The sequence below is a fragment of the Leptidea sinapis genome, chromosome 45, assembly GCF_905404315.1.
Source record: "Leptidea sinapis chromosome 45, ilLepSina1.1, whole genome shotgun sequence".
Taxonomy (NCBI): domain Eukaryota; kingdom Metazoa; phylum Arthropoda; class Insecta; order Lepidoptera; family Pieridae; genus Leptidea; species Leptidea sinapis.
Window position 1 is genome coordinate 4,663,690 of NC_066309.1, and position 26,134 is coordinate 4,689,823.

General features: G+C 35.3%; 1 protein-coding gene across 3 annotated transcripts in view; it reads right to left on the bottom strand.

Annotated features, from left to right (window-relative positions):
• LOC126977446 (polyamine-transporting ATPase 13A3-like) overlaps positions 1-26,134 on the bottom strand; it is a 40,361-nt gene that overhangs the window by 13,044 nt on the left and 1,183 nt on the right. Inside the window, exons 2-13 of one of the 3 annotated variants that reach the window (XM_050826237.1) lie at positions 22,778-23,005; positions 20,751-20,979; positions 17,447-17,651; positions 13,348-13,561; positions 11,379-11,509; positions 10,553-10,735; positions 8,240-8,428; positions 6,645-6,857; positions 5,274-5,411; positions 4,578-4,691; positions 3,140-3,413; positions 216-343 (exon numbers count right to left, since the gene is read on the bottom strand). In XM_050826237.1, the coding sequence (XP_050682194.1) occupies positions 216-343; positions 3,140-3,413; positions 4,578-4,691; positions 5,274-5,411; positions 6,645-6,857; positions 8,240-8,428; positions 10,553-10,735; positions 11,379-11,509; positions 13,348-13,561; positions 17,447-17,651; positions 20,751-20,979; positions 22,778-23,005 (2,246 nt within the window). Of the gene's footprint in view, positions 1-215; positions 344-3,139; positions 3,414-4,577; positions 4,692-5,273; positions 5,412-6,644; positions 6,858-8,239; positions 8,429-10,552; positions 10,751-11,378; positions 11,510-13,347; positions 13,562-17,446; positions 17,652-20,750; positions 20,980-22,777; positions 23,006-26,134 lie in introns of those variants that run through there. The other 2 variants (XM_050826239.1, XM_050826238.1) reach the window with 2 other exon arrangements.

Sequence of the window (26,134 nt, forward strand, 5' to 3'; positions counted from 1 at the left end):
GAGAGGCCGGCAACGCTCTTGTGAATCCTCTGGTGTTGCAAGAGAATGTGGGCGGCGGTGATCACTTTACACCAGGTGACCCGTACGCTCGTTTGTCCTCCTATACCATAAAAAAAAGAGAGATACTATTTTTGAGAAACTGATTGGTGAATTTGGTGATATTATTCATTTACAATAACTCTCTATCCAAATGACACTGATACATTATAACAAACCTCCATAGACAAAGGTGGTCTCTGGTCGGCAAGTGTCTGCAGGCCTGGAGTCACTAGAACCACTTTTTGTTGCGGCTGCACCATGAAACAGCCTCGGGCCACTGACATAGCTGTCATTATATTGTCACCTGAAAAATTGTGCATGGTTATGGTCTGGTTCTGCGCAGGCCACCTATAATTGAATAATATTATATTCAATAAGTTAAGTTTCTCATTCAAGTTCCTTGAATGACGACGTACCGGAAGACGCAGCGTTGGTAGGCACAAGATGGACCGACGATCTGGTCAAGATCGCCGGAATACGTTGGATGAGGGCAGCGCAGGACCGTTCGTCGTGGAAATCTTTGGGGTAGGCCTTTGTCCAGCAGTGGACGTCTTCCGGCTAATGATGATGAAATAGGCTAAGTTGCTATATGATTTAAAAGACGCGCTGGGAGTTTCTTATCAGTTCTACGCCCCATGTCATAGCTCCTTTACGAACTCACACCGTTTACCAAAGTGTTGTTGCAATATGTTATTGTCACTCCCTATAGTAAATAAATATATTTGTATTAAGATACTCTAATCAATAAATCGTATGTTTTGTTTTCATTTCATTTAAGTCATGTAATACAGTAAGTTTTAACTAACTGCAAGAAAACAGTTTTCTGCTTGTATAGTAAGCGATATATCTTATTTCCAATGAGGGAATGCCTCGTTCCGTCTTACGATAATCATTGTATCATGTAAGTATTTAGTTATAACATCATAATCAAAATTCATAATTCCAATAAAAAAAATATTGAAGTAGGCGTGGGGGGTTACTTTGCGGAAATCCATAATTATCCAAATGTTTTGAGTTTCCTTTAGTTTTAACTCCGCCAATATTTGTTTTTTTTAATAATTCGACACGTGTTTCCCCTCTACCTATCTACTCTATCCTCAGGACATGTTGACTCGCCAAAATCTGGCACGAGACTCAAAGACTCGGTCTCGTGTCGAATTGTTTAAGACAAATATTGGCGGAATTAACACTAAAGAAAACTCAAAACATTTGGATATAATTCCAATATTATATTCAGAGACTTGCAGATCTATTAATCTCTCTTGATCTCTCCGTGAATTACGAACCGTCGAAAATTTTCGTCGGAGCTTACATTTGTAAGTCATGATTCTTGGAACGTCAAAAACAAGATCAGCTTTGGTTGCATTGTTGGTGAAAATAAAGGCGTAGTCCAGTATTATAGATATATGCTTGTTGCTATGTGTTTCTTTTAATGCTATTTTTTATTTTATAACATCACAATATATCCAAAGGCATTCTCGGGACGTGTTGTCTCGCCAAAATCTGACACGAGACTGAGACTGAGTCTCGTGTAGAGGCGAAATACGTGTCGAATTGTTTAAAGACAAATATGGGCGGAATTAACACTAAAAAAAACTCAAATCATTTGGATAATTATGGATTTCCGCAAAGTAACGCCTACTTCAATAAATTATCTCATTATATTATTATCGATTTATTTGTATTGAGATTTATGAATATATTATTATTAGGAATTATTTTTTATATGTCGAGCGCACTGTATCTGCAAAGTTAAACAGGCACTGTTGAACATCAGCGCTGTTTCATAGCCACGGCCATCACAGATAATCCTGAGTCGATGACCCATTTCCTGCACTGCACAGAAACTCTCTAATATTAAATCAATTACTATTTAAATACGTTCCTTTTTGGTTTCTTTTGTACTTTTATCATTTTATATTAAGTTTCACCTGTGAGTGCTTTGTAAAGTACATGTTTTTCTTTCTTTCTTTCATTAATTGATTGCAACAGCAATTGTTGAGATTGGTGGTGGTAGTGTTAAAATGTAATTTAACGATTTAAAAATATTTTTATATCGTTAGTGTCGAACACATCTCGTCAATCATGCTTGATAAGGTACTAAATTGTATTTTATTGCCTATAATTCTAGTGCAGAGACAAGTCTCATGTATGTACATATCATTTTTAGTGTAATATTACCAAAAAATGTATGTTCAAATAATGTCAGCTAAACCCAAGGCAATAAACGAAAAGAAGAAGACGCCTTTAATCTTTCTGGCTTATACCATACTTCAATGGTCTTAGATGACTAGGGACAGCTTTCAGCGTTAAATAACTCCAGAATATTCGTCAAAGGCATTAAAAGAGAATAGACCGACACTACAAACTATTACTATAAAGTCCCTGTCAACCAATTTGAGAGGGATACGGGCGTGGCGGCCATGACGCGATTTAAATTAATCAATCACACTTCTCACCAAAAGCGGTATGACAGATAATATCATAGAACGGAGTACTTATATTATACGACTCCGTTCTATGATATTATAAGTGTGTTGTGTAAATGCCCAGAAGCAGTAAGTCTCATAATTTGCTCGCATTATACACAATAATATGTTTTTATATTTATATATATTATATACCAGCTGACCCGACAGACGTTGTTCTGTCAATAAACGGATCGAGAGATATGGTAAATGCGTGGGTGCGTCTTGGCACGACAAACTATATATGTAAGCCTTCCTTGAGCTTCAACGAATCTATTACAAAAAATTTCATTGAGATCGGTCAAATAGTTCAGGAGTTTTTAGGGTACATACATTCTCTTTTATATATTATATAGATTAAGTAAACTAAGTCAATTGTACTCACCGGTGATAGGTAATGTTATAGTGAGCTGAACAACAAAACGGAATATTACGGACTTTTATCGCTTTTCGTCTCACATAGCACGTTCCGTGTGTGATTGCCGACTGAACGCACATCAAATGCCATTTTGTTAGTAGACGTCACTTAACTGCTGCGCGGTTCATGGGTAAAGCTCAGCGGCCGAATTGCTGTCGGTCTATTCTGTTTAAATCTCATTGATTGACATCGTAAAAAAATAAGTTCAACTTACCAGTAACCATAATTTGCCTCATATTAGCCTCATGTAACTCCTTTATCACTTGCGTGGTCTCCGGTTTCAGGCTATTTTGCATGACTAGAAAGCCCAAAAACGTCATTCCATGCTCAAGCATATCTCGTTTAACCCTCTGCGCATCCACCCATTTCATTTTTCTATCCAGCTTCTTATAAGCCAGACCGATCACTCGGAACCCGTTTGAGGTGTATTCATTGAGCACGGTATTAAAATTGTCCGGTAGTGTCAAGGCGTCGCACATACCTGCAATCTTAAAGCATTTAAAGTAGTATTTTAACTAATTTGAAGCCATTTTGGACATTTCAATTGGCAACTTGATAGTTGACATAATTTGAGATTAAAGATGTTTATGTGGTTTTGCTAAATTTTGATAGTACCTCCTCCATTCTATGTTGGAATTGTTCATATGATGCAGTGGGGGGGCGGTATACACTTACAATAATAAATTGATCTAGTTCTAAACAAGCTATCTCAATTAGTTGTTCTATAGAGAGATTAACAATATCTCTTCTATTTTTACATTTTAATTTATTATTAATAATAATTAGGGAACCTCTATGTATTGCCCTACTTCTACAAAACGAACTGACTACTTTGCATGATGTATTCACCTGTAATTGCAGGAACACGATTTTTGGACTTTGTTACAATTTTATGAATTGACATGTGTATTCTGTGTTGGTAGACCTCGAATAAACAAAAAAAAATAAAAATAAAATAACAATTTGATAAGTTTTAGTGCAAGGCTTTGCGTACATTTGGGGACTTTAATTAGTGGTTATTATGATGTCAAGATCGTTCGGGTAAGGTCCACTCGAGACGAGTTAGCGAGCGCGATCAGTCAGATCAAAATTTAATAGAGTAATTGGTAAAAAATTATAATTATTAACAATATAACTTGATAAGTATGGAACAGAAAACAATTGTATTAAAATAGCCTTAAAAACTTATCACTCTTGTGGTAGGGTCTTATTAAGCACATATCGATCTTAGGTAATACTTCTAATGTGGCGCGTTAGGAAAATAAAATGATTTGGGAGTGATTTCGTTATTAAACTTAAGAAATCCAAACAGACCGAAACAGTGAAAATCTGAAGGTGCAAAAGGTCAGGGTACATGGAGGATGCATAAACATTTCCCAGCCAAGTTCATCACCAGTTTTTTGCAGAAGAGATTCGAATGATGTTCTGCCCGGCTTTCTTTTTACATTTCAGACTGGTTCGATTACCGGTTTAAAATGGCGATTAAAAAAAACCAATGAACGTAGTTTCTTATATGTTTAAAAATTTTGTGAAAATTTCTAATATCAATATTTAAAGTAATTTCCCTTTGACATAACTTTACCACTAGTAACACGTCTTTGGTTTACCTTATTTATAGAAAGTGATGTTTAAGCTATATATGTTATACATACCTTTTCTGGCGCCCCTTTAACATAGTAAACCATAGATGGCTGTCCGAGAACTCTAGCAATAACTCCCATGGACTGCTGCGAAGATGAGAAGTGGAATCTACGAAGTAAACCTATCTGTAATCATAAAATTGAATGGATTATTTCGCGGACTACAAATAATTTGTTTTTTCTTTCATCAACTCAAGTGTTGGTCATTTAAATAAAACACTATTTTAAAAGGATTATAACGCGTGTAACTGTAACTGTGTTTTTAAATTAGTTTTTGCGAAAAAGTTATTAGTTTTTATTATTATTGTAGCTGACCTGACGTTTCGTGACGCCTTCAGAGCACGTTTTTATCCTTTGTGTTTTAGTAAAAATCAACTCTTTGGATATTGCGAAGTAATAATAATGCACCTAAAATACAAATTATCTTAATGAAGAATATCAAAACCGTCAAATCATATGAGCGCTATTTTCGCTTCCTTATAGTTTAAATATTTCATACGACGCGAATTGCCTCCGTGACCTTTATAGCATCGCGTGTAAGTGTAGTGTAATGACGTCACTGCGGTCAGCGACCCCGCTACACAGCGCCTAGCAACTGAATAGTTTGGAAACTAAACGTCACATTCAAAATATTTATACCTGGCTAGTTTTTTTTATACAATTTTCTGTAAGGTATTATATAACAAAATTTGATGCTGTTGTTCATACCTCATAAGGCATTTCCATCGTCAATGGGTCGTAGTCATCTAAATTCTGCAAAGCTTCGTTCTGTGTACAAACAGGTCTAACGATGGCAGGAGTCAGGTTGTCATACCTCGTATTCTCCGGTCCAGGCTCCTCCAATACCTGGGGAAAGATACGTACCATTTTGATCTGAGTCCTCAGCATCATGAGGTTCACTTGATTGGAGAACCGTCCATTACTTTTTTATATTAGCAGGGGTAAACAAGACAATGGACATACACGAACTTGTAGGTCCCTAAGTCGTATAGGTGCAGATGATTCCTCGAAGTGGGCTTGCGGTACCAATATACCATTTCGACACGATGACGATCGAATTATTATTTTATTTTAACTTCGAGTTGGAAATGCCAAAACGTGCAATAGACTTCATGGACATAATTTGTGAACCGTTACTTATCCCCCTGCTTCTAAATTTATTTTTTATGTCAATACGGGACTAGACGAGCAGGATGTTCAACTGATGGTAAATTGATACACCCTGCCCATTACAGTCTAGTGCCGCTCAGGATTCTTGAAAAACCCAAAAATTCTGAGCGGCACTACAATTGCGCTCGTCACCTTGAGACATAAGATGTTAAATCTCATTTGCCCAGTAATTTTACTTGCTACGGCGCCCTTCAGGCTGAAACACAGTAATGTTCGCACATTACTGTTTCACGGCAGAAATAGGCGCCGTTGTGGTACCCATAATCTAGCCGGCATTCTGTGCAAAGGAGATTTTAATATTTATATGTCTTTCAAGGCTAAGCTAGCGATTTGAATAAATCTTGATGACCTCTGAAATAACTGAGCTCATGCTTCATCTTATCCAGAAATAAGAAGTACTCAACTAAAATTTACTAAGACGACGACGTCCCGTCCCAATCTCAATGCACGAGTATCTTATAACGCAAAGGATATTAGTTAAATACATTCAAAATTAGATTATAATTAATATTTATCTACACACATGCTTTAAATCCTCTATTAAAAATTGTAAAACAGCTTACTGCTAACATTTAAAAAGCCAGTCCTAGTAACTATTACATCATCCATTCGAGTGTTGTAATGTTGTACTGAAATTCATTACAACACTCGTTTGAATGATGTAATGGTTATTAGGACATTGGGTGTTTTATAGATGATTCATATTATGGGTGTAGATAAAGTCTTGTATGCAACTGTTGATATAAGTTTCAATTATTAGGTATTAAAACACTCATGCGATACTATTATCACATAAAATCACATTCGTGTTTTAATATCTCATAAATTTGACTTGGATTTTACGAAAAATTATCAAAAAACGAACATAAAAATCAAATTTCATTTGGAACAGTAACAAATGCTTCTTACCCACTGTGTAAACTCGAACATCTTCAAGTCCAGGGGATCACCTTTCAGTTGACCCTGGATGCTAGTGAGAGAATGACACGAAGCTAGGGCTTGTACAACAGGACTCTTAGCGGGCAGCAGGTTGATATCGTCCACACATCGACCGAATCTTTCATCCTGGTGTGAAGGAATGACTGCGTACAAATCCAAGCCATCTTCTGTGAGTGTGCCTGTCTAGAATATTTAACATACTAAATATCAACTAGTCACAGTTAACTTCAGGTGTAATTCCACGACAAGCGGCAGACATCAGACAGTGACAGTGACGGCATCTGTGGCAGCGGCAGGTGGCAATTATTTTTTTTTTTATGGAATAGGAGGACAAACGAGCGTACGGGTCACCTGGTGTTAAATGATCACCGCCGCCCACATTATATTGCTACATCCGAGGAATCACAAGAGCGTTGCCGGCCTTTAAGGAAGGTGTACGCGCTTTTTTTAAAGGTACCCATGTCCTATCGTCCCGGAGACTGCGCGCAAGGAAGCTCATTCTACAGCTTTGTAGTACGTGGAAGGAAGCTGCTTGAAAAGCGCACTGTGGAGGACCGCCACACATTCAAATGGTGGGGATGATATCCTAATTTGTGGCGTATCGTGCGAAGGTGGAATTCGGTGACAGGAATTAGGTGAAACAGCTCTTCGGAACACTCCCAGTGATAAATGCGGTAGAAGACACACAATGAAGTAACATCTCTACGTAATGCCAAGTGATCCAACATTAAAGTATTCAAATTCAAATATTTTTATTCAAAATAGGATTTTATAATGTGATTTTTATTAATGTGATAGATATTGATTCTGAGCTTTACTAGCCAGTTGATAAAATGAATTGTTTCGCATTGCGATTTATATGAATTAAGAGTCTACTAGGTTATATGATACTAGTGGGTCAATGATAATATTTAACATTAATAAACCGGCCAATTTTTATTGGATGCCGTAACAAATTAATATTCACTTCAAAGTTCAAACATTGTATGGTACGAGTACAAGCATATGTAAATCAACACTTATGACTGCTGGAAACCAATAAGGTTAACCTTAATATTTTGAATGTTTTGTTGTTTAAGACGAAGGTTTTCAACCAGTGTGTGCTGCCAGTGATGACTTACTGTGCGCAGACTTGGTCGCTAACTATGGGCCTTATGAGAAAGCACATGGTCGCTCAGAGGGCAATGCTCCGAGTTACCCTGCAAGATCGAATCAGAAATGAGGAGATCCGTAGGAGAACCAAAGTCACCGAAATAGCCCAAATGATTGCGAAACTGAAGTGGCAGGGCACAGTTCGACGGACAGATGGCTGTTGGGGCAGTTAAGTCCTCGAATGGGGACCACGTACCGGAGAACGCAGTGTTGATAGGCCCACCACAAGACGGACCTGGTTAAGATCGCCGGAATTAAGGATGAGGGCAGCGCAGGACCGATCGTCCTGGAGATCTTTGTCCAGCAGCGCACGTCTTCCGGCTGATGATAATGTTTTGGTTAACCAGTATTAAATAAGTTACGTGATTTTTTGGAAGCCAATGCAACTTTTGTAAATATATTGCATTATTTACCTTATCAAAGCACATGACTTGCAGTTTCCCACAAATGATGATCCTCGGCGGAGAAACACAGAATATCCTGTTTTTCTTCAATCTCTGCTGACTGTACACAACACCGGCTGTCATGGCGGCTGGTAATGCTGGCGGTACCACTATTGTTATTATGTCCAGTGTACGGAGAATTATCGTGCCGAGAGAACTCTGTAAGTATATAAGAATAAGGTTAAATACCGTTTATAAGGAGGTTAACAATATTAACACTTATATCATGATTATAAAGTTTATTCTGTTCAGTTGAAAAGTCGGTTTAAAGCATAGAATACACGGTAATTTTGTGTTGACTATTTAATCGTAAAAAATATTACGATACTTAAAATACTTATTTTATAAAGATACAAATACAAGTAGAAAAACTAATAAATAAGAATTAATAATAATTAAAAAGAGGTAATAGTTATTTGTTCAACAAGTGAGCAAAGGACTTTAAATCACGAATTGGCAAAGTAGTCTTGAATTGAATCACAAGCGTGGCGAGTGATTCTAATATAGACTACTGAGGTAGTGAGTGACTTAAAGGCACGATACAAAAAAAAAATTGCTCTCATGTGAAACATACAACTTTTCACCTCGACTAGCCAGAAAAGTGTTTTAGGTTATAGTAAGAGAAACAGTTATTAACAATGTTTATTAAAAATATCAATCCCTCATAAAAAATCAAAAGTTGAAAAATTTATAAATCTAAATTTTGATAAGTAACATATAAATTTTTGTGACAATGAGATAATACACTGGGCTAAAATGAGTTTCGGAACGCACCGGATCGCATTGTTTATTTTTTTAACGCGGAGTAATTCCCGGATGTATGGTCACGTTGGGTTCGAAATTTAAATCACTTTGCCTAACGCTAAAAACGTTTTTGCTGCGAGTTTTCACGTAGCATTAGCGCCCTTTTCGGGCTGGAGAGGTGAAAAAGAATTTACGGGCCTGAATAAAAAACTCATCTACAAAACTTTTGCGCCACTGACGGTAAATATGTTCTTAACTTATAGAGCGAAACTGATCAAGCGCTGAACATAAAAAGTAATCATGTCTCCGAAACATTCGGGAATGGACGAATATCAATGAAGTATATTTATATAAGATGTATATATTATATCAATGATATATTTTGAATGTGATGTGTCAGTTTTTTCTTCCAAAATAAATTAATTATCATTTCATTTCATTCATTTCAAGTGGATGCCCTTTTTCGCATGGCACAAAAAAAGACTAAGTTCGCTGAGCTGACGCCTAACCTACAGGGGTGAAAAGGTACATCGGGAAAAGATATTGCCTTTGAGGTGAAAGTATTGCTTAAAGGGCTCCAAATATTGTATACAAAGAAGTTGTGCAAGACATGAAACTTCTTGCATTTCGTGTGGTTAAACGTCAGAAATCAACGTATTGACGGTATACAAAAAACAATTAAAACAAATACTCCCTGTCAACGCTTTAAAAGTTTCAGAAAGGATTGGAAGGCATGATTGTCGATGATTCGCTTTTCGATAAAGCATGAAAAAAGTAGGGTATAAGGTATAAATTCGACGCATGTATTTTTTATTAAACTTTCTTACTTTAGAATTACGTCTACATAAAAAAAAAATATTATCTTACCTTAAGCATTTAATTAATTTTAAAATGTGCATAAATTTCTGTGCACTCAACCACGGACGAGTAAAAAAATAAGGACTCCGTGTCACCTTACATAACAGTGAGGCGCCAAAATAAGCCGGTAAACGTGTAAATACATAGCCCCACGCACACACTTACACTACTACAAGCCCATCGGCCGCCATTATGAGATTTGCCATCGTCTGTGACAGATTGCGTCGCAATAAAATATTTTAAAAAATGCCGTCGTGCGTTGTGAAAAAGTGTAAAAACAATACTATAAAAGTATTTGTGGATATATGATTATTTAAGGGAGAAAAAATTGTGTAACTGATATACCCCGTAATCTTACACATACTAGCATAAAGGTGCCTCACTTGCTAATATCACGGCGCCTAATCCTTTTTTTTTACTAGTCAGTGCAATCAAAATAATTGAAGTTTGAACAAGTGACGTCATTTGTTGGTGCTAATTCAATGTCAAAGTATAGCGACAAATGCCAAATTTCAATGCTCTCTATTTGTTGGCCTGTAGTTATGAGCTATGACGTCCATAGTTCATAACATGAAACAAATGGGCAAATAGCAGGTGTTTAACGTGGAATGAATTGGCTATTTTTGAATTGTTTAGTTACTTATTTGACGATAATTAAGGAATTGAATTTTCATCACTCACCCCTCTTTGGATATACAGCCAAATGGAATAAGCCATTCCGACAGCGGCTATGCAAAACATGAACAGCACAAATTTAACCGCATCCTTATAAAACTGGAAGTCAAATTGTTTCGGGAACAGAATACTCTTGATCAACTCTCCTTTGGCTGTATAAAAACCCGTGCGAACAACTTTCGCGAGGACCTGTCAAGTAAATCACTTTAATTAGATTTAAATAAAATAACACATCCTTCTCACGATTAGGCCCGGCATTCACCAAAGCGGAGAAGAGAGGAGATGTATTTGGATAGCCAATCACATTTCGTTATTTCCGACAAGACGAGCAGGACGTTCAGCTGATGGTAATTGATACGCCCTGCCCATTACAACGCAGTGCCGCTCAGGATTCTTGAAAAAACACAAAAAATCTGAATGGCACTACAACTGCGCACGTCACCTTGAGACATAAGATGCTAAGTCTCATTTGCCCAGTCATTTCACTAGCTACGGCGCCCTTCAGACCGAAACACAGTAATGGTTACATTACTGCTTCACGGCAAAGGTAAGCGCCGTTGTGGTACCCATAATCTAGCCGGCATCCTGTGCAAAGTAGCCTCCCACTGGTGAATACACATCTCCTCTCCGCTTAGCTTAGGTAAAAAAGGATCAAGCGGAGAGGAGAGGACATGTCTCATTTTGCTATAGAAGTTTGTGCTGCGAAAAGCGATTCAGCGGCGCGGCAGAGTGCCCGAAAGCTGTATTTGATGGAGACATCACTTGACTGATTTCAATCTCTCCGCTTTGGTGAATACCGGGCCTTACACGGGGAATTGTATAAGTAACAAACCTGGTTGTTGCCGTAGAATCTTGTTTGTATCACGTGCGTTCCTGAGAATAGTGTATGCCTCTTGTGTCCTTCCGTCGAATACAATTCTTGTGAAGGGCATGGAGGGCCTTTCATTACTGGTACACTCTCACCTGCAATATATAGCTATTGCATTATTAAGCTTGTGGAGGTGCGATATCACTTGGTTAATAGTTATTTATGCAACTGTAGTGTAATAAGAGGTATTAAAACACGATTGTGGATTTAACTCACGAGGCGAAGCCGAGTGTGATAATAGTATCACATGAGTGTTTTAATACCTAATTATCAACAGTTGAATACAAGACTTTATCTACACACAAAATATGAATCCTTTAAAAGATTCTGGAACAGTTAGCTAATATTAAAACAGCCAGTCCTAGTAGTAACATAATATTATCATCCATTACTGATTATATACAAATAAAATAAGTATTAAATTGAAACAATTATTTATTTTAGTAGTAATTTACATTTTTTATAGTGCAATTATAAAATTCACTCGAATATAATGTTCTTTTGCAGCGTTTAAAATGAATCGCTCATTTATTGTAAACAAAACAATAAAAATATTGAAGAAAATGACGGGGATTCGAATAACCTACTTTTTTTACGGCGCGCGACGTTCTGGTAGTGTGGAACGCGCGTAAACGAAAATGTTCTTTTTTTGAAATTCATACAGATACCACGCATCGAGCAATAAGAATGTGGCTGTCTGTTAAAACTCTTTGAGCATGAAGGGAATGAAAAAAAAAAATAGGAGTGTCGTTATGAAATTCAGTACAACATTACAACACTCGTTTGGATGATGCAATGGTTATAGGAACATTGGGTGTTTTAATGTTGTCACTAAGCTAACTGTTTCAGAATCTTTATTATAGGATTTAAAGCATGGGTGTAGATAAAGATTATAAGCTCACACTAACATTAATAATAATCTTTATTACTATTAGTATTTCTTTCATACTTTGGTCTTAATATTTGATCTTTTTGTTGACTGCGACTGCTGTACATTTTCAAATTAAATTTGGCGTCCAAGAACTCAATTAATGAAATCGCTGTATCCGATGCAAAACTTACATTAAAATCCCCACTTTTTTTTACTAAATAACATTCAATACCTATAAATTCGCAATACAAATAATATTTCTTTACATAGGTATTCATACAATGAGCGGTTGCGGGTGCTTAACAATTTTTCGGCAAAGCAAAGTTTGCCGAAAAATTGCAAAAAACTTCTAAACTGCATATGAAGTCCTGGTACATGTTGCTAGGATGACACATATTTCAACCGCTATGAAAGACATTACTATCACAGCTACCATATTAATGTTCTCCTGGTGTCTATGTGTACTGCGTATGACGTTAGAATATATTAAGGTATACTAGCGTCATACATAAAACAATCTCTTCTTCAACTATGATCGCCTGGTACCAAAATACTGTTTAATGCTTCCTATCTCATTCTCTCACCGGCTGAATCCTTTATTTACTTAACTGTTCGTGTCTCTATCGTCTCGCTTTTTCGTTTCATCGAATTTCAAATCACAACTATTCTAAAGAAGTAACACTTCAAAAAAACTTATATAACATGATATTTCATAATTCCACCTTCGCACGACACGCCACAAGTTAGGATATCATCCTCACCATCTGGATGTGTGGCGGTCCTCCACAGTGCGGTTTTCAAGGAGCTTTCTTCCACGTACTACAAAGCTGTGGAATGAGCTTCCTTGTGCGGTGTTTCCGGGACGATACGACATGGGTACCTTCAAAAAAAGCGCGTACACCTTCCTTAAAGGCCGGCAACGCTCCTGTGATTCCTCTGGTGTTGCGGGAGATTATGGGCGGCGGTGATCACTTAACAACAGGTGACCCGTACGCTCGTTTGTCCTCCTATTCCATAAAAAACAATATGTGTACTTACTGAACGTTACGTTATTAAACTGACCTGTTAACATGCTTTCATTGACTATACAAGAGCCGGTCAGCAACATAGCATCACAGGGCATCACGCAACCATCGGGAGGCAACACCAGCACATCCCCGGGCACAAGTCTGCTGGCATTGACCACGCACTCCTCGCGGCCACTGCGCGACGGGCGCAGAACGGTAACCGTGAACGTGCTCGTCGATCCGGCCATGTTATGAATCTTGATGCTCATCTGCATTTCAATTAGAGTGTTACACACTTTAATGAAACTGTCGCGACAGCACTTGCAACGGGGTTTACACTTGCAAGCTGCTGTCGGACAGACTGTCGGACATTTCTCGCGGAAGTTGTCTTGCAGGTAAAGGAAACGCGGCCTTATGCTCGAAGTACTGCTCCGAGTGAATACTCAAGTTAATCGGCACTACTAATAGGTACTATATTAGTATGGAAACATGAGTTTAATAAAAACAAGTTTTGTAATAAAGGGAGGTAGTTATTATCTCAAAATTGATGCCTTTTGAATTCTTTTTGATGTCATTTCTAATATACTAGATACTACTACCGCTTCGGAAACAAATGGCGCTCTGAGAGAGAAGAAGCGGCGCAAGAAACTCTCCCGGCATTCTTTTTCTGCGCTCTTTTCAATAAAAGTATACAATATTGTACAGTCATTTCTATCGCTATAAAATAATCATAATCTAGTCCCAGGCTGTCCGATCACTTAGATATTCAGCTGTGGAGTAATAGGATTTTTTTTTTATAAATCATTTAAATTTATTTATAGATAATGACTGAACAGTGGCTGGGACTTATATTATCCTTTTTTTTTAAACAATCAAATAGTAAATTATCGTATTTAGGGCATTGTGGAAAGTTATTATGTATAATAATCTCATGAAAAACATTAATAGCAAGTGTGGGTATTATTGTATTCTTCACCTGCATGGTGAATGCTGCACGTTCGATATATATCGAGTGATATTCTGGAACAAAAGACACGTTCGACACGGAACGCATCAGTTCGGTTATAAATTTGATTTTTTTTTTATGAAAATAAGGGACTGGACCAGCAAGACGTTCAGTTGATGGTATTTGATACGCCCTGTCCATGCAGTGCCGCTCAGGATTCTTGAAAAACCCCAAAAATTCTGTACTGACACTTCACACGATAAATTTCGACCAGAGACTAGACGCTCGACATTAACCGACGATTCTTAATACAGATCGAAGATTTCCGAAGATATCCGTGATACATTATACTACACAAATAAAATTTGAAAAACAAAATTTTATGAACGATGCGGGACTGGAACCCACGACCTTCCGTGCCGGTGCTCTAACCAACTGAGCTAACCGTTCGAGTACCGCCTCGTTATAAAATGGTTAAAGGTTAGCTCAGTTGGTTAGAGCACCGGCACGGAACGCCGGAGGTCGTGGGTTTGAGTCCCGCATCGTTCATAAAATTTTGTTTTTCAAATTGTATTTGTGTATTAATCCTAGAAGTGAGGGTTATCACTTTAAAAACATAACATATTGTTTACATTATACTAGACACTTGATAAATATAATCCTGGGGGCCTACTCCTAAAATCGATATTCGATATATCGTGGCATTAGTCGTGTCGAATCCTAATCTTAGTTACATCGTATTCAATGTCGAAACAATGATTGAACGAACGAAACATTTTTCTATATTATCGGTCCTAACCCTACTCTTAGTTGAAAATGTTAGAGACGAATATTCGAATTTGACAATTAATCAAACGTCACTTTTACGATAATCTCAACGACACCTTCTAGGCTGTCGATGCTATTATCGTTTCAAGTTGTATAGATATATTTGCCACACAATATACATATTTAAATAATTATATGTGATTTACTATTCAACAGGATTTTATACTACCAAGTAATTTAAGTCATTTTGTTGATCGTTTATGCGTAGAAAGTAATGCAAATGGCCGCCTGAGAAATAGGAAGTTGACGAGAAGGGTTGAGTTACTTTTTTTTACATTTTATCATCCGCAAGTTTTGTATTATTTTTTCAATTTAAAATGGCCATATTATAATCATTACATAATATTTACATTTTGTGTAAATTATGCAAATGGGTGGTGCAGAGTCTGGCATGGTCCTTAGCGCCTAAACTATGTTTCGACTTGTGACACTTAAGGCGACACTAAATGCCGGCGACCTTGAGCGATATGAGTTCAAGGCTCCTATGTAACATTTTAACAGGCGCAAACTGGTTAATTGCTTACAATCCTCATTATTGATTACTAATCTGAACTACATAAAAAAGTAAAATCTATAAGAACAACTTTTATGATAGTAGTATACTAAACAAATGCATGATGCCGAGAAAAAACTTGTTTAACTGCAAAGAAAACTGGTAGTTCATAATAGCTCTGGAGTGCTAACTTTAACCAACAATAAGCATTAGCAACCTACAAGTAAGACTTAAGGGTATGTGTAACAAGATAATGTTCATAGCTCCAAATCCTATATTTTCACCACAAAACTTGTCTAAAAAGGTGTTTTTAAACAAGGTGTTGTTTGCATGTTTTCTGTTTACCCTTCGCCTTAACAGCGACATAGCACAGATAATATTTCCTTTTTGAAGGTTCTCTAACATCGAAAAAAAATCAAAATATTAGTCTATGCTTACGATGCTGTTACGATAAACGATATGGAATACGAACATTTGTTAGAGTAGGGTAGGTGCGATATATTCGGGATATTATCGTATCGTTCAGAATATATCGCTGTGGGTTTTGCGAGTAGATCCTCCTGGATCGAGATCCAAATATCTAACATGTAGCAATCGCCTATGAGTGTGCCTATAATTGTAAATATATATATATATCTATCATATAAAGCGTGTGTAGAGGTGTGGGTTAGTATCCCAAGGAATTTAGTCATTAAATATAAAACAAATAAAGGAAAAAATTAACAATTAAACATTTTATCATTAGTTTTTTTTTTTATTTATTTGAATAACGCGACCATTATCAGTTTATAGATGTGCCCCTAATAAATATAAAATCAACTGAAATCGATGAATGCAATGTTTAGGAAAAAAATCCCATTAATTCGTATCCGGCATTCGAATATAAGAATTCTATGAAAAAACCATTCTAAAAATACGACTAAATATAATTTCACGTCTATAAAAATGTATGAACATTTGCCTTTAATGACGCAATTACTAATCAATTTATTTCGTTCACGTACTTACGTGAATTATTTGTACCTAAATAACAATTAACATGCTCAGAGCTGAATGTAAATGTAAAAGGAAAAGACAATTGAAAATGCGATTCTTTGAAACGCATAAAGTTAAATATTTCCTCAAGCATAAATTACATAAGTTATTTGATACACAACTGATGGAAATAAGATAATAATAATAAAAACCTTATAAGCAACATAATAACTATAATATTCACATATAAAATATATATTCATCATATAAATGATTGCGCCTACCGGAATTCGAACCCTCGTTCCTAGCTTAGTAGACAGGGTCACTAACCATTCGGCTATGGGTCGTCATAAATATATCTATAGTTTAAAATACTTAAATAATATTACTATACTGTATAGCCGAGTGGTTAGCGATCCTACCTACTAAGCTAGAGGCCCCGGGTTCGAATCCCGGTAGGTGCAAGCATTTATATGATGAATATGGATGTTTGTTTCCGAGTCATGGATGTTTAAATGTATTTATGTATGTCTATATGACTTTATGTATGTTTAAGTAAGTATATTGTATTAAATATATCATTGTCTTGTAACCCATAACACAGGCTATATATGCTTAACTTGGGGCAAGATAATTTGTGTAAAAAGTGTGTGAAAATTATTATTATTATACTAAACGTAAACTCATAAAATATAATGTGACACTACTACGGTAATAAGAGACACCAAATATAATACTGACGCACTTTTCACACAAATTATCTTGCCCCAAGTTAAGCATATATAGCCTGTGTTATGGGTTACAAGACAATGATATATTTAATACTATATACTTACTTAAACATACATAAATTCATATAAACATATATAAATATGACTAATAAAAGATTTTATTATGTATTGTTAGATTTACCTGTTTGGTCTGATAGAGTGCCATTATGCACGATATGGCCGACAGAATAAAAACACAACTCGCATATTGATAGTACTCATCCAACGACCACAGTATGATGGAGAATATTTGAAACAAGTAAAACGGATTGAACACTTCACTGCAGAATATTGTCCAGTACTTTTTCACCTCGACTTCGATTGAGTTCTTGCCGTATAGTTTTATTCTGAAATGAAATTGTAATAACTATTTTCAACCTTCTTTAAACTCGATGTATTGGATTCGTTTTTTTTTTAATGAAAATTAGAGACAAGACGAGCAGGACGTTGAGTTGATGGTAATTGATACGCCCTGCCCATTACAATGCAATGCCGCTCAGGATTCTTGAATAACCCCAAAAATTCTGAGCGGAATATAATTATTGCGCTCGTCACCTTGAGACGTAAGATGTTAAGTCTCATTTGCCCAGTAATATCACTAGCTACGGCGCCCTTGAGACTGAAACACAGTAATGTTTACACATTACTGCTTCACGGCAGAAATAGGCACCGTTGTGGTACCCATAATCTAGCTGGCATCCATTTGTAAGCTTAATAGACATTGTTAATTGCCCTTAATACTATTACTTTAATATCAGTAGAATTATTATAGTGTATATCTACAGTTTGTTATTTTTAAGTGGCATCCCTCACTTTTGGGATTTACTGATATTATAAATTGAAAAAAAAAAAAAAATCTTTTAATTTAAAACTTTTTCTTTTAAACTTTTAAAAATAATTTTAAAAGATTTGAAACTACATCTCAAGTCAATTTGGTAATATGCAATTATTAGAATTGAGCAGGTTATCAACTGTAAAGTAGATCCTGGAGCCACAGCCTGAGAGCTGAACAAGACATAAGTACCAAGATTCGCGGTCTATGCGGTACTCGGACGGTTGGCTCAGTTGGGAAGAGCGCTCGGATAGAACCCGAGAGGCACGCGGGTTCGAGTCAAGATCAATTTTAGTGTATGTTTGTAAAAAGCAGCACCGAAACGACACATATTTCTGCAGCAATATAGGTCCTGTCATATTATTGTTTCACTTTGAGGGTTGTGTGTTCATACAGGCACATGTGACAGATGCAACAGAGTTAGTTTCAAAGTGATATGAATAGGGTCGTATTGTAGAAAGATAGCCTTCTGTCCCATAGTCCCAAAAACTATTTTTCTGCTTATGCAAGAGAAAGAAACGGTACTGATCACTTCACAAAGAAACTAAACACCTGACATCCAAAATAAGATAATTCACATATTATTTGAAATTATTTTAATAATTAGTAATCTTTGATAGTAATACACAAATTAAATTTGAAAACAAAATTTATGAGCGATTCGGGACTCGAACCCGCGACCTCTCGCGTTCCGTGCGAGCGCTCTTCCACTGAGCCCACCGTTAATAATGAGTAATAAAATAAGCAATAAAAAATGCTATTTACAATGACTACAAAGTGTCATTCGCATCAGTTTTAGATCATTGTTTGACACAAATTCAAATATTTTTATTCAAAATAGGATTTGAAATCACTTATTGAAAGTCAAAAAAAAAAACTACCACCCATTCCAAAATGAACAACATTCAAATATCAGGAAACTCAAATATACTCGAGTCATGGTTTGATATGAATATATTATCGATATGAATATATCGATATAAATATATCGATATAAATATATCGATATAAAGATTGAAAGACATTGAAGTTAAATGTCTTTCAACGCTGTAATGTAGATGTTATATACAAATTTATCAGTTGAATGATTGAGTCATATTATTAAGTGGAAATTTTTAAACAGCATTCGAAGAATTTTCTTTGACTAACGCGAGTTTTTCACATTTAAATAAAACACTTAAAGGATTAAAACGCGTGTAATTCTAACTCTGTTTTCTAATGTAAAAACATAGTTACCATATAGATATAGTTTAAAACATTTTTTCAATACAAAAGGAATTATTATTATGAATTAGTCTATTTGATACTAATATATGTAAATTAATATACTTTTATGACATTGAATTTGTTAACATTATACATAGGTATTAAATGAATTATTAAATTATTTACGTCTTACATTATAATATCTTTAAATTTTAATTGTATTGTAATTTGAAATGATTTGTAAATCGATGTACTTGATATGATATGTACCTACATGTAAATCATGATATAAAAGAGTGGCAATGAGTTTCTTGCTACTTCTTCTCATTAGCTCAACCCTTTACGAAGTAGCGGTAGATTCAAGTAGAAATTTTTTTTTTTGACATTCATAAGTGTCATTTCCGTGACCTACGTGAATAAACTGATTTTGATTTGATTTGATTTTAATTTTGTAAATATTAATGATAGAATTGTGAAATCCGACATGTTTCAGTATAACAGTAGTGAGTTGGTACTTACACAACTTTATGAGATACTAGCTGTCCCAGCAAACGTAGTATTGCCATAAAAATTAATTAAAAAATTTTTGGGATATAAAAAGTAGATGCAACCGATTCTCAGACCTACCAAATTTATCGTACTACAATTATTATTGTATTCGATTGCCATCTTGCAACCCTATAGCAAATTTGTGCATGGAACAGAATAATATTAAAATCGCGATACAAAAATAGTTCTAGATCGAAAAAATTTGAAGTTGTATCTATTTTTTAATGCTGAATCATAAAAAAATAAAAAAAATAGTGTGGACTACCGTTAACATCTTTGGGGATGAAAAATAGATGTTGTTCGATTCTCAGACCTATACAATATGCACACAAATTTCATGAGAATCGATCAAGCCGTTTAGGAGGAGTTTAACTGCAAACACCGCGACACGAGTGTTTTATATATTAAGCTAGCTGACCCAGCAAACGTTGTATTGCCGATATTAAAATCGCGATACAAAAGTAACTGTTTATCGTAGATGGGTGAAAATTTGAATTTGTATGTATTTTTTAATGCTGACTCATAATCAAACAAATAAAAAAAAAAAAAAAAATTTGGCGTGGACCACACTTAACATTTATGGGGATGAAAAATAGATGTTGTCCGATTCTCAGACCTACCCAATATGCAACAAAATTTCATGAGTTTCGGAGGAGTTTAACTACAAACACCGCGACACGAGAATTTTATATATTAGATTAGATTTTGCATGTCAATTGACGAAACATTATCATTTTCAATAATATTACGTTAACATCTTAAGTACAATGTTTCTTGCAAATAAAATTTCATTTCATTCCATTCCACTCGTTTTGATCCTTTAAAATGTGTATTATAAGCATTCCAACTATCAACTTACAGTTCATTTTGCTGACGTTTGTTTATGCCTGACATATTTTCCATCAGCAAAGTCAGAGTGAGCTTCTCATTGAGGGCCTGAACATTAATAAATATTCCTTGATCATTTAGCCATATGTACCGACTGTGCTGGTAAATAAAATAACGCAACTTGTTTTCCTTGTGATTCGATAGATTCAGATCAACTATATCCACCTTGACCATTGAAAATGCGCCTTCGCCGTCGACCACTAGAAATAAGACAAGAAAATCGTATTTTTTTTTATTATCGCTCTATTAAAAACAAAATAAATATAGTATACTTTAGTTACTTCCATAGTATTATGTCCTATGGTATATTGCTGTGGGGCAGCGCTGCCGATATTAATACAATATTGTGCTGCAGAAGAGGGCTATTCGCGCTATTTATAACCTAGGTCCTAAAGAATCATTGAGAGTAAAATTCAAAGAAATTAACATCTTGACTGTTGCTTCTCAATATATACTTGATAATGTAATGTATGTTCATAGGCACATAAGTGAATTTGCCAGAAACTGTCATAACCATAATGTTAACACCAGGATCAGACATAAGCTTATAATGCCTACTACTCGACTAACGAGTTAACAAGTCTTTTGTGGGGCGATGTTTATGCTTTTACAACAGGATCCCAGAAAATGTTCAAAACAAAAGTATTACGTTATTCAAAAGAATTGTTAAAAAAACGTTTGTGTAGTAAAGGTTACTATAACATAAATGACTTTCTTAATGATACCACAGATTGGGAATGGAGCGACCGCCCTCAGGCTATTAAATAATAAGTTTAATTGTACAATGTTACTTTGTTAATGTTACTTTAATTGTAAAACATATATTTGATGAAAAAAAAAGCCCGCTGAGTTTGTTGCGCCCATTCTTCTCAGGCCTGAGGCATTCATTTTTTAATGGGTGGTAGTTTTTTGACTTTCAATAAGTGATTGATCCTATTTTGAATAAAAATATTTGAATTTGAGATAACCTAGTACTACTAGGTGACTAGTTTAAGAATGAAACAAAATAATTTTAAATTCAAAAATCAAATTCTATCGCCAAAAGGAAGGATTAGCAATGCGTTCACCATTAACTGCCGTTTTCAATAACGTATCTCTAGTTACGGATACATTGCTGTCACCGTTTAATGACAAGATCTTATCTATCCATAGTTATGTCCAGTATAGTTATAGTCCAATGCCTTATTTCGATACTCGATAGGTTATTGAAATGTAAGTAAGCGTAAAAGGATAAATTTGTGTTACCTCTAGTAAGTTAAGCTAAGGATAGATAGGTTTTTGAAAACGGCCGTAAGTCCACTTATGGTTGAAATCTTTATGGATAATTTTGAGCGTAATTGCGTGGTGAGAGACCCACATATACTGTTTTATAAATAGATTTCTTTTTTGAAGTAGATTTTCCAAAATATTGTCGTTTTGCTAAGCGCTGCGGAGCGGGGTCGATGGCCGCTGTGACGTCATTACACTACACTTAATCATTATGGTGACAATAGTCCACTGTTATGAGGTCACGTGGCCATTACACGCCGTTGGTATACAATGTAATACGTAACCGAAAATTGTCGTATCTTGAGTAGATATTTTAGTAAAACAAGAAGCAAGCATACAATTTAGTTAATTAAACAGTTTCTTTGACTTATCAGAATTATCGTATAATTAATAACTACCAAAATCCTACCACTCGATCCCTCTATCAATGGAGAGTGTAAAACCAAACTTTGTAACATAAATATCTCCTTCATTCAAATATTTTTATTCAAAATAGACTGCCTCAGACCTGAGAAGAACGGGCGCAAGAAACTCATCAAGAAATCCAACTATTAAATTCAGTTTCTCGTCTTTTTAACATATTAAAGGCTGTGTATCCGTTAATAAGCAATTTAACTAGGTAAAGTGCGGATAGCTACGACTTATGTATTTTCAAACTTGTACCGATCATAAACTCATATTAATCGATTTTCGAGTTTAAACTTAACTTAAAACTACAAAAAACCTTACCACACACATCTTCAGCAGTTTTTAGGCTACATTTTATATATTTATATCTGTTGTATGCGGGATAATACGCCAATGCGAAATATGGAAGTCCACAGAGTGATGCGCATATTGCATGAAATACAGTTGCACGAAACTTTGAATATTTGAATCCATATATTTTGATTGTCTGTTCGTCTGTCGTGCTCTCCAATATCTGCCACTGAGCCTCGCCAATAACTTCATAATCTTCTGTAAAACAGACACGAGTAATTGATATGACCTATATTAAATCAAAGATCAAGACGAATCAGTCAGTAACAATACAAATGACATATTCATTTATATCAATACTGGTTCGATTGATTGCTTGTTACACGGTTACATATATACAGAACCTTTCATTATTAATTATGCTTTATAAGTGTGTCTTAATTTCTTAAATAGTTTAACTGTTTTGCATTGACACTGTCTCTTTAGAGATTATAACCAAAAAAATTATAGAACACGCCAAGTTAGGATATCATCCCCACCATCTGGATGTGTGGTGGTCCTCCACAGTGCGGTTTTCAAGGAGCTTTCTTCCACGTACTACAAAGCTGTAAAAAACTTCTAAACTGCATATGAAGTCTTGGTACATGTTGCTAGGATGACACATGATTTTAACCGCTTTGAAAGACATAACTATCACGGTTACCATATTAATGTTCTCCTGGTGTTTCTGCAGTAATACGTTGTGTGAATGACGTCAGAATATATTAAGGTATACTCGCGTCATACATAAGACAATCTCTTCTTCATTTATGATCGCCTGGTACCAAAATACTGTTTAATGCTTCCTATCTTATTCTCTCACCGGCTGAATCCTTTATTTACTTAACTGTTCGTGTCTCTATCGTCTCGCTTTTTCGTTTCATCGAATTTCAAATCACAACGATTCTAAAGAAGTAACACTTCAAAAAAACTTATATAACATGATATTTCATAATTCCACCTTCGCACGACATGCCACAAGTTAGGATATCATCCTCACCATCTGGATGTGTGGCGGTCCTCCACAGTGCGGTTTTCAAGGAGCTTTCTTCCACCTACTACAAAGCTGTGGAATGAGCTTCCTTGTGCGGTGTTTCCGGGACGATACGACATGGGCACCTTCAAAAAAAGCGCGTACACCTTCCTTAAAGGCTGGCAACGCTCCTGTGATTCCTCTGGTGTTGCAGTAGATTGTGGGCGGCGGTGATCACTTAACAACAGGTGACCCCTACGCTCGTTTGTCCTCCTATTCCATAAAAAAAAGTACTAATGTAAACATATGGAGCAATTAAAATTTATGTCAAATTAGCCTTTAATGTTTTTCAGGATTGATGAGTTAGGTTTCCAAAATGCATTAAAAGTATTTCACAATTATTGTGTTTCGGTCTGAAGGGCGCGATAGATAGTGAAATTACTGGGCAAATGAGACTTAACATCTTATGTCTCAAGGTGATGAGCGCAACTGTAGTGCCGATCAGAATATTTGGGATTTTCAAGAATCCTGAGTGGCACTACATCGTAATGAGCAGAGTGTATCAATTACCATCAGCTGAACGCCCTGCTTGTCCCATCCCTTGTTGTCATTAAAATAAAAGAAATATGGGCTTTTGAGTACCTAAACATACTAATGATATCAAACGGGGTTTATTCAATGAGGGTACATTTTTATTAATATTGGGCAAGGTATGGTTTATAGTGTTTTTTCTCTTCCCTACAAGTACAGTGGAGAAAACTATAGATATGCCTGATATACACAGAAGTACATCTAGGTACACTTTCATCATGTTTGTTTACCGGTCATGCACGAAATGCAATAAGTTTGGCAAGGAATAGCTATGTTGAAATGGCTAAAATTGTTGGCTATTGGTAGTTATAGTGTTTCTGACATTCACATGAATTTTAATATATGATGCAACTGTAAGTTTTACTAGACTTGAGCAAATCCGATTTGGTACTGACCGTAGACTTACAATATACTAGCATATATTAAACTAATAAAGTGATCAGGAGAGCAGAACATCTCTGATGGAGTTGCAGGAAAAGAGAAAATAAAAGAGCACCTATTCTGACAGTAACTGATTTTGATTGTCAAGTCAAGTTTACCAGTGGGAGGCTTGAGGATACAGGCTAGATTATGGGTAGCACAATTGCAAATTTTTCTGTTGTGAAGCAGTAATGTGTAAGGATTACTGTGATTCCGTCTGAAGGGCAACATAGCTAGTATAACTGCACTTTATTACAATTGCAAGCGGTAGGGCATATCAATTACATTCCACATTTCTACCAATGTATTTAAATAGGTTTAGATGTTAAACATTTTATATATTGCATTAATATACAAATGATTTAAGTTTTCTTAAGTGTTAATTCCGCCAATATAAGTTTTTAAAACAATTCGACACATGTTTGACCTCTACACAAGGCAACCTCAGGATGTGTCCTCTCGCCAGAATCTGGCGACTCATGCCATGTCATTTGTATAATTATGGATTTCCGCAAAGTAACGCCTTATTCAATTTTTTTTTATTGCTTTAATACAAATACATAAAGCAGAAAATACAACACAGTGTAAAGTTACTCCAAGTTTAAAAATACTTCTCACTGTCATGTAATTCTGTAGTGCAAAAGTAAGATAGACATAAAGTTTTAAACTTGGAATAACTTACCTAATGTTTATTAATAACACAACATTATTAGTTTAACTTAAGTACTACACTTTTAACATATAAAAACATTAAAATACAAATTAGTTCATATACATTATTACACAGTTCAATATGTTTACAAATTAAGGTCATTTATTAGCAATTAGGTATAACATTTTACAGTCATTTAAAATTATGTTATTGTTAAAACTTGAGTAAGAATAAGAGTCAACTATGATTAATTAAAGCCTTTATTGTCACATCCATGAAATGTTATTAAAGACAAGTCTTTACATAGACAATATAATGGAAATATATACATACGAGTATATATTGTATTTCTATTATATTGTGTCATAAAAAGGTTAACCATTACCTTTCAAAATTATTAAAATAGTATTCAAACTATATGAATATGACCTTTTTGAATCAGGAGAGACAGACATTTTTTAAAATTGAAAATTCTTATTTCAATTTATTTCTTTCTTTCTCTAGCCAGTGTGGATCTTGTGAGACTGATATATGGATATGTTGAAAACAACATTAGCAAACCATAATATGAGAATTTATTATCTTTATATACATAAACATTTAAAATTAATATCATTATTTGATTCCTAATTCAATTATTGAATTAGGTGTTACTTTGCGGAAATCCATAATTATACAAATTATTTAAGTTTTCTTCAGTGTTACTTCCGCC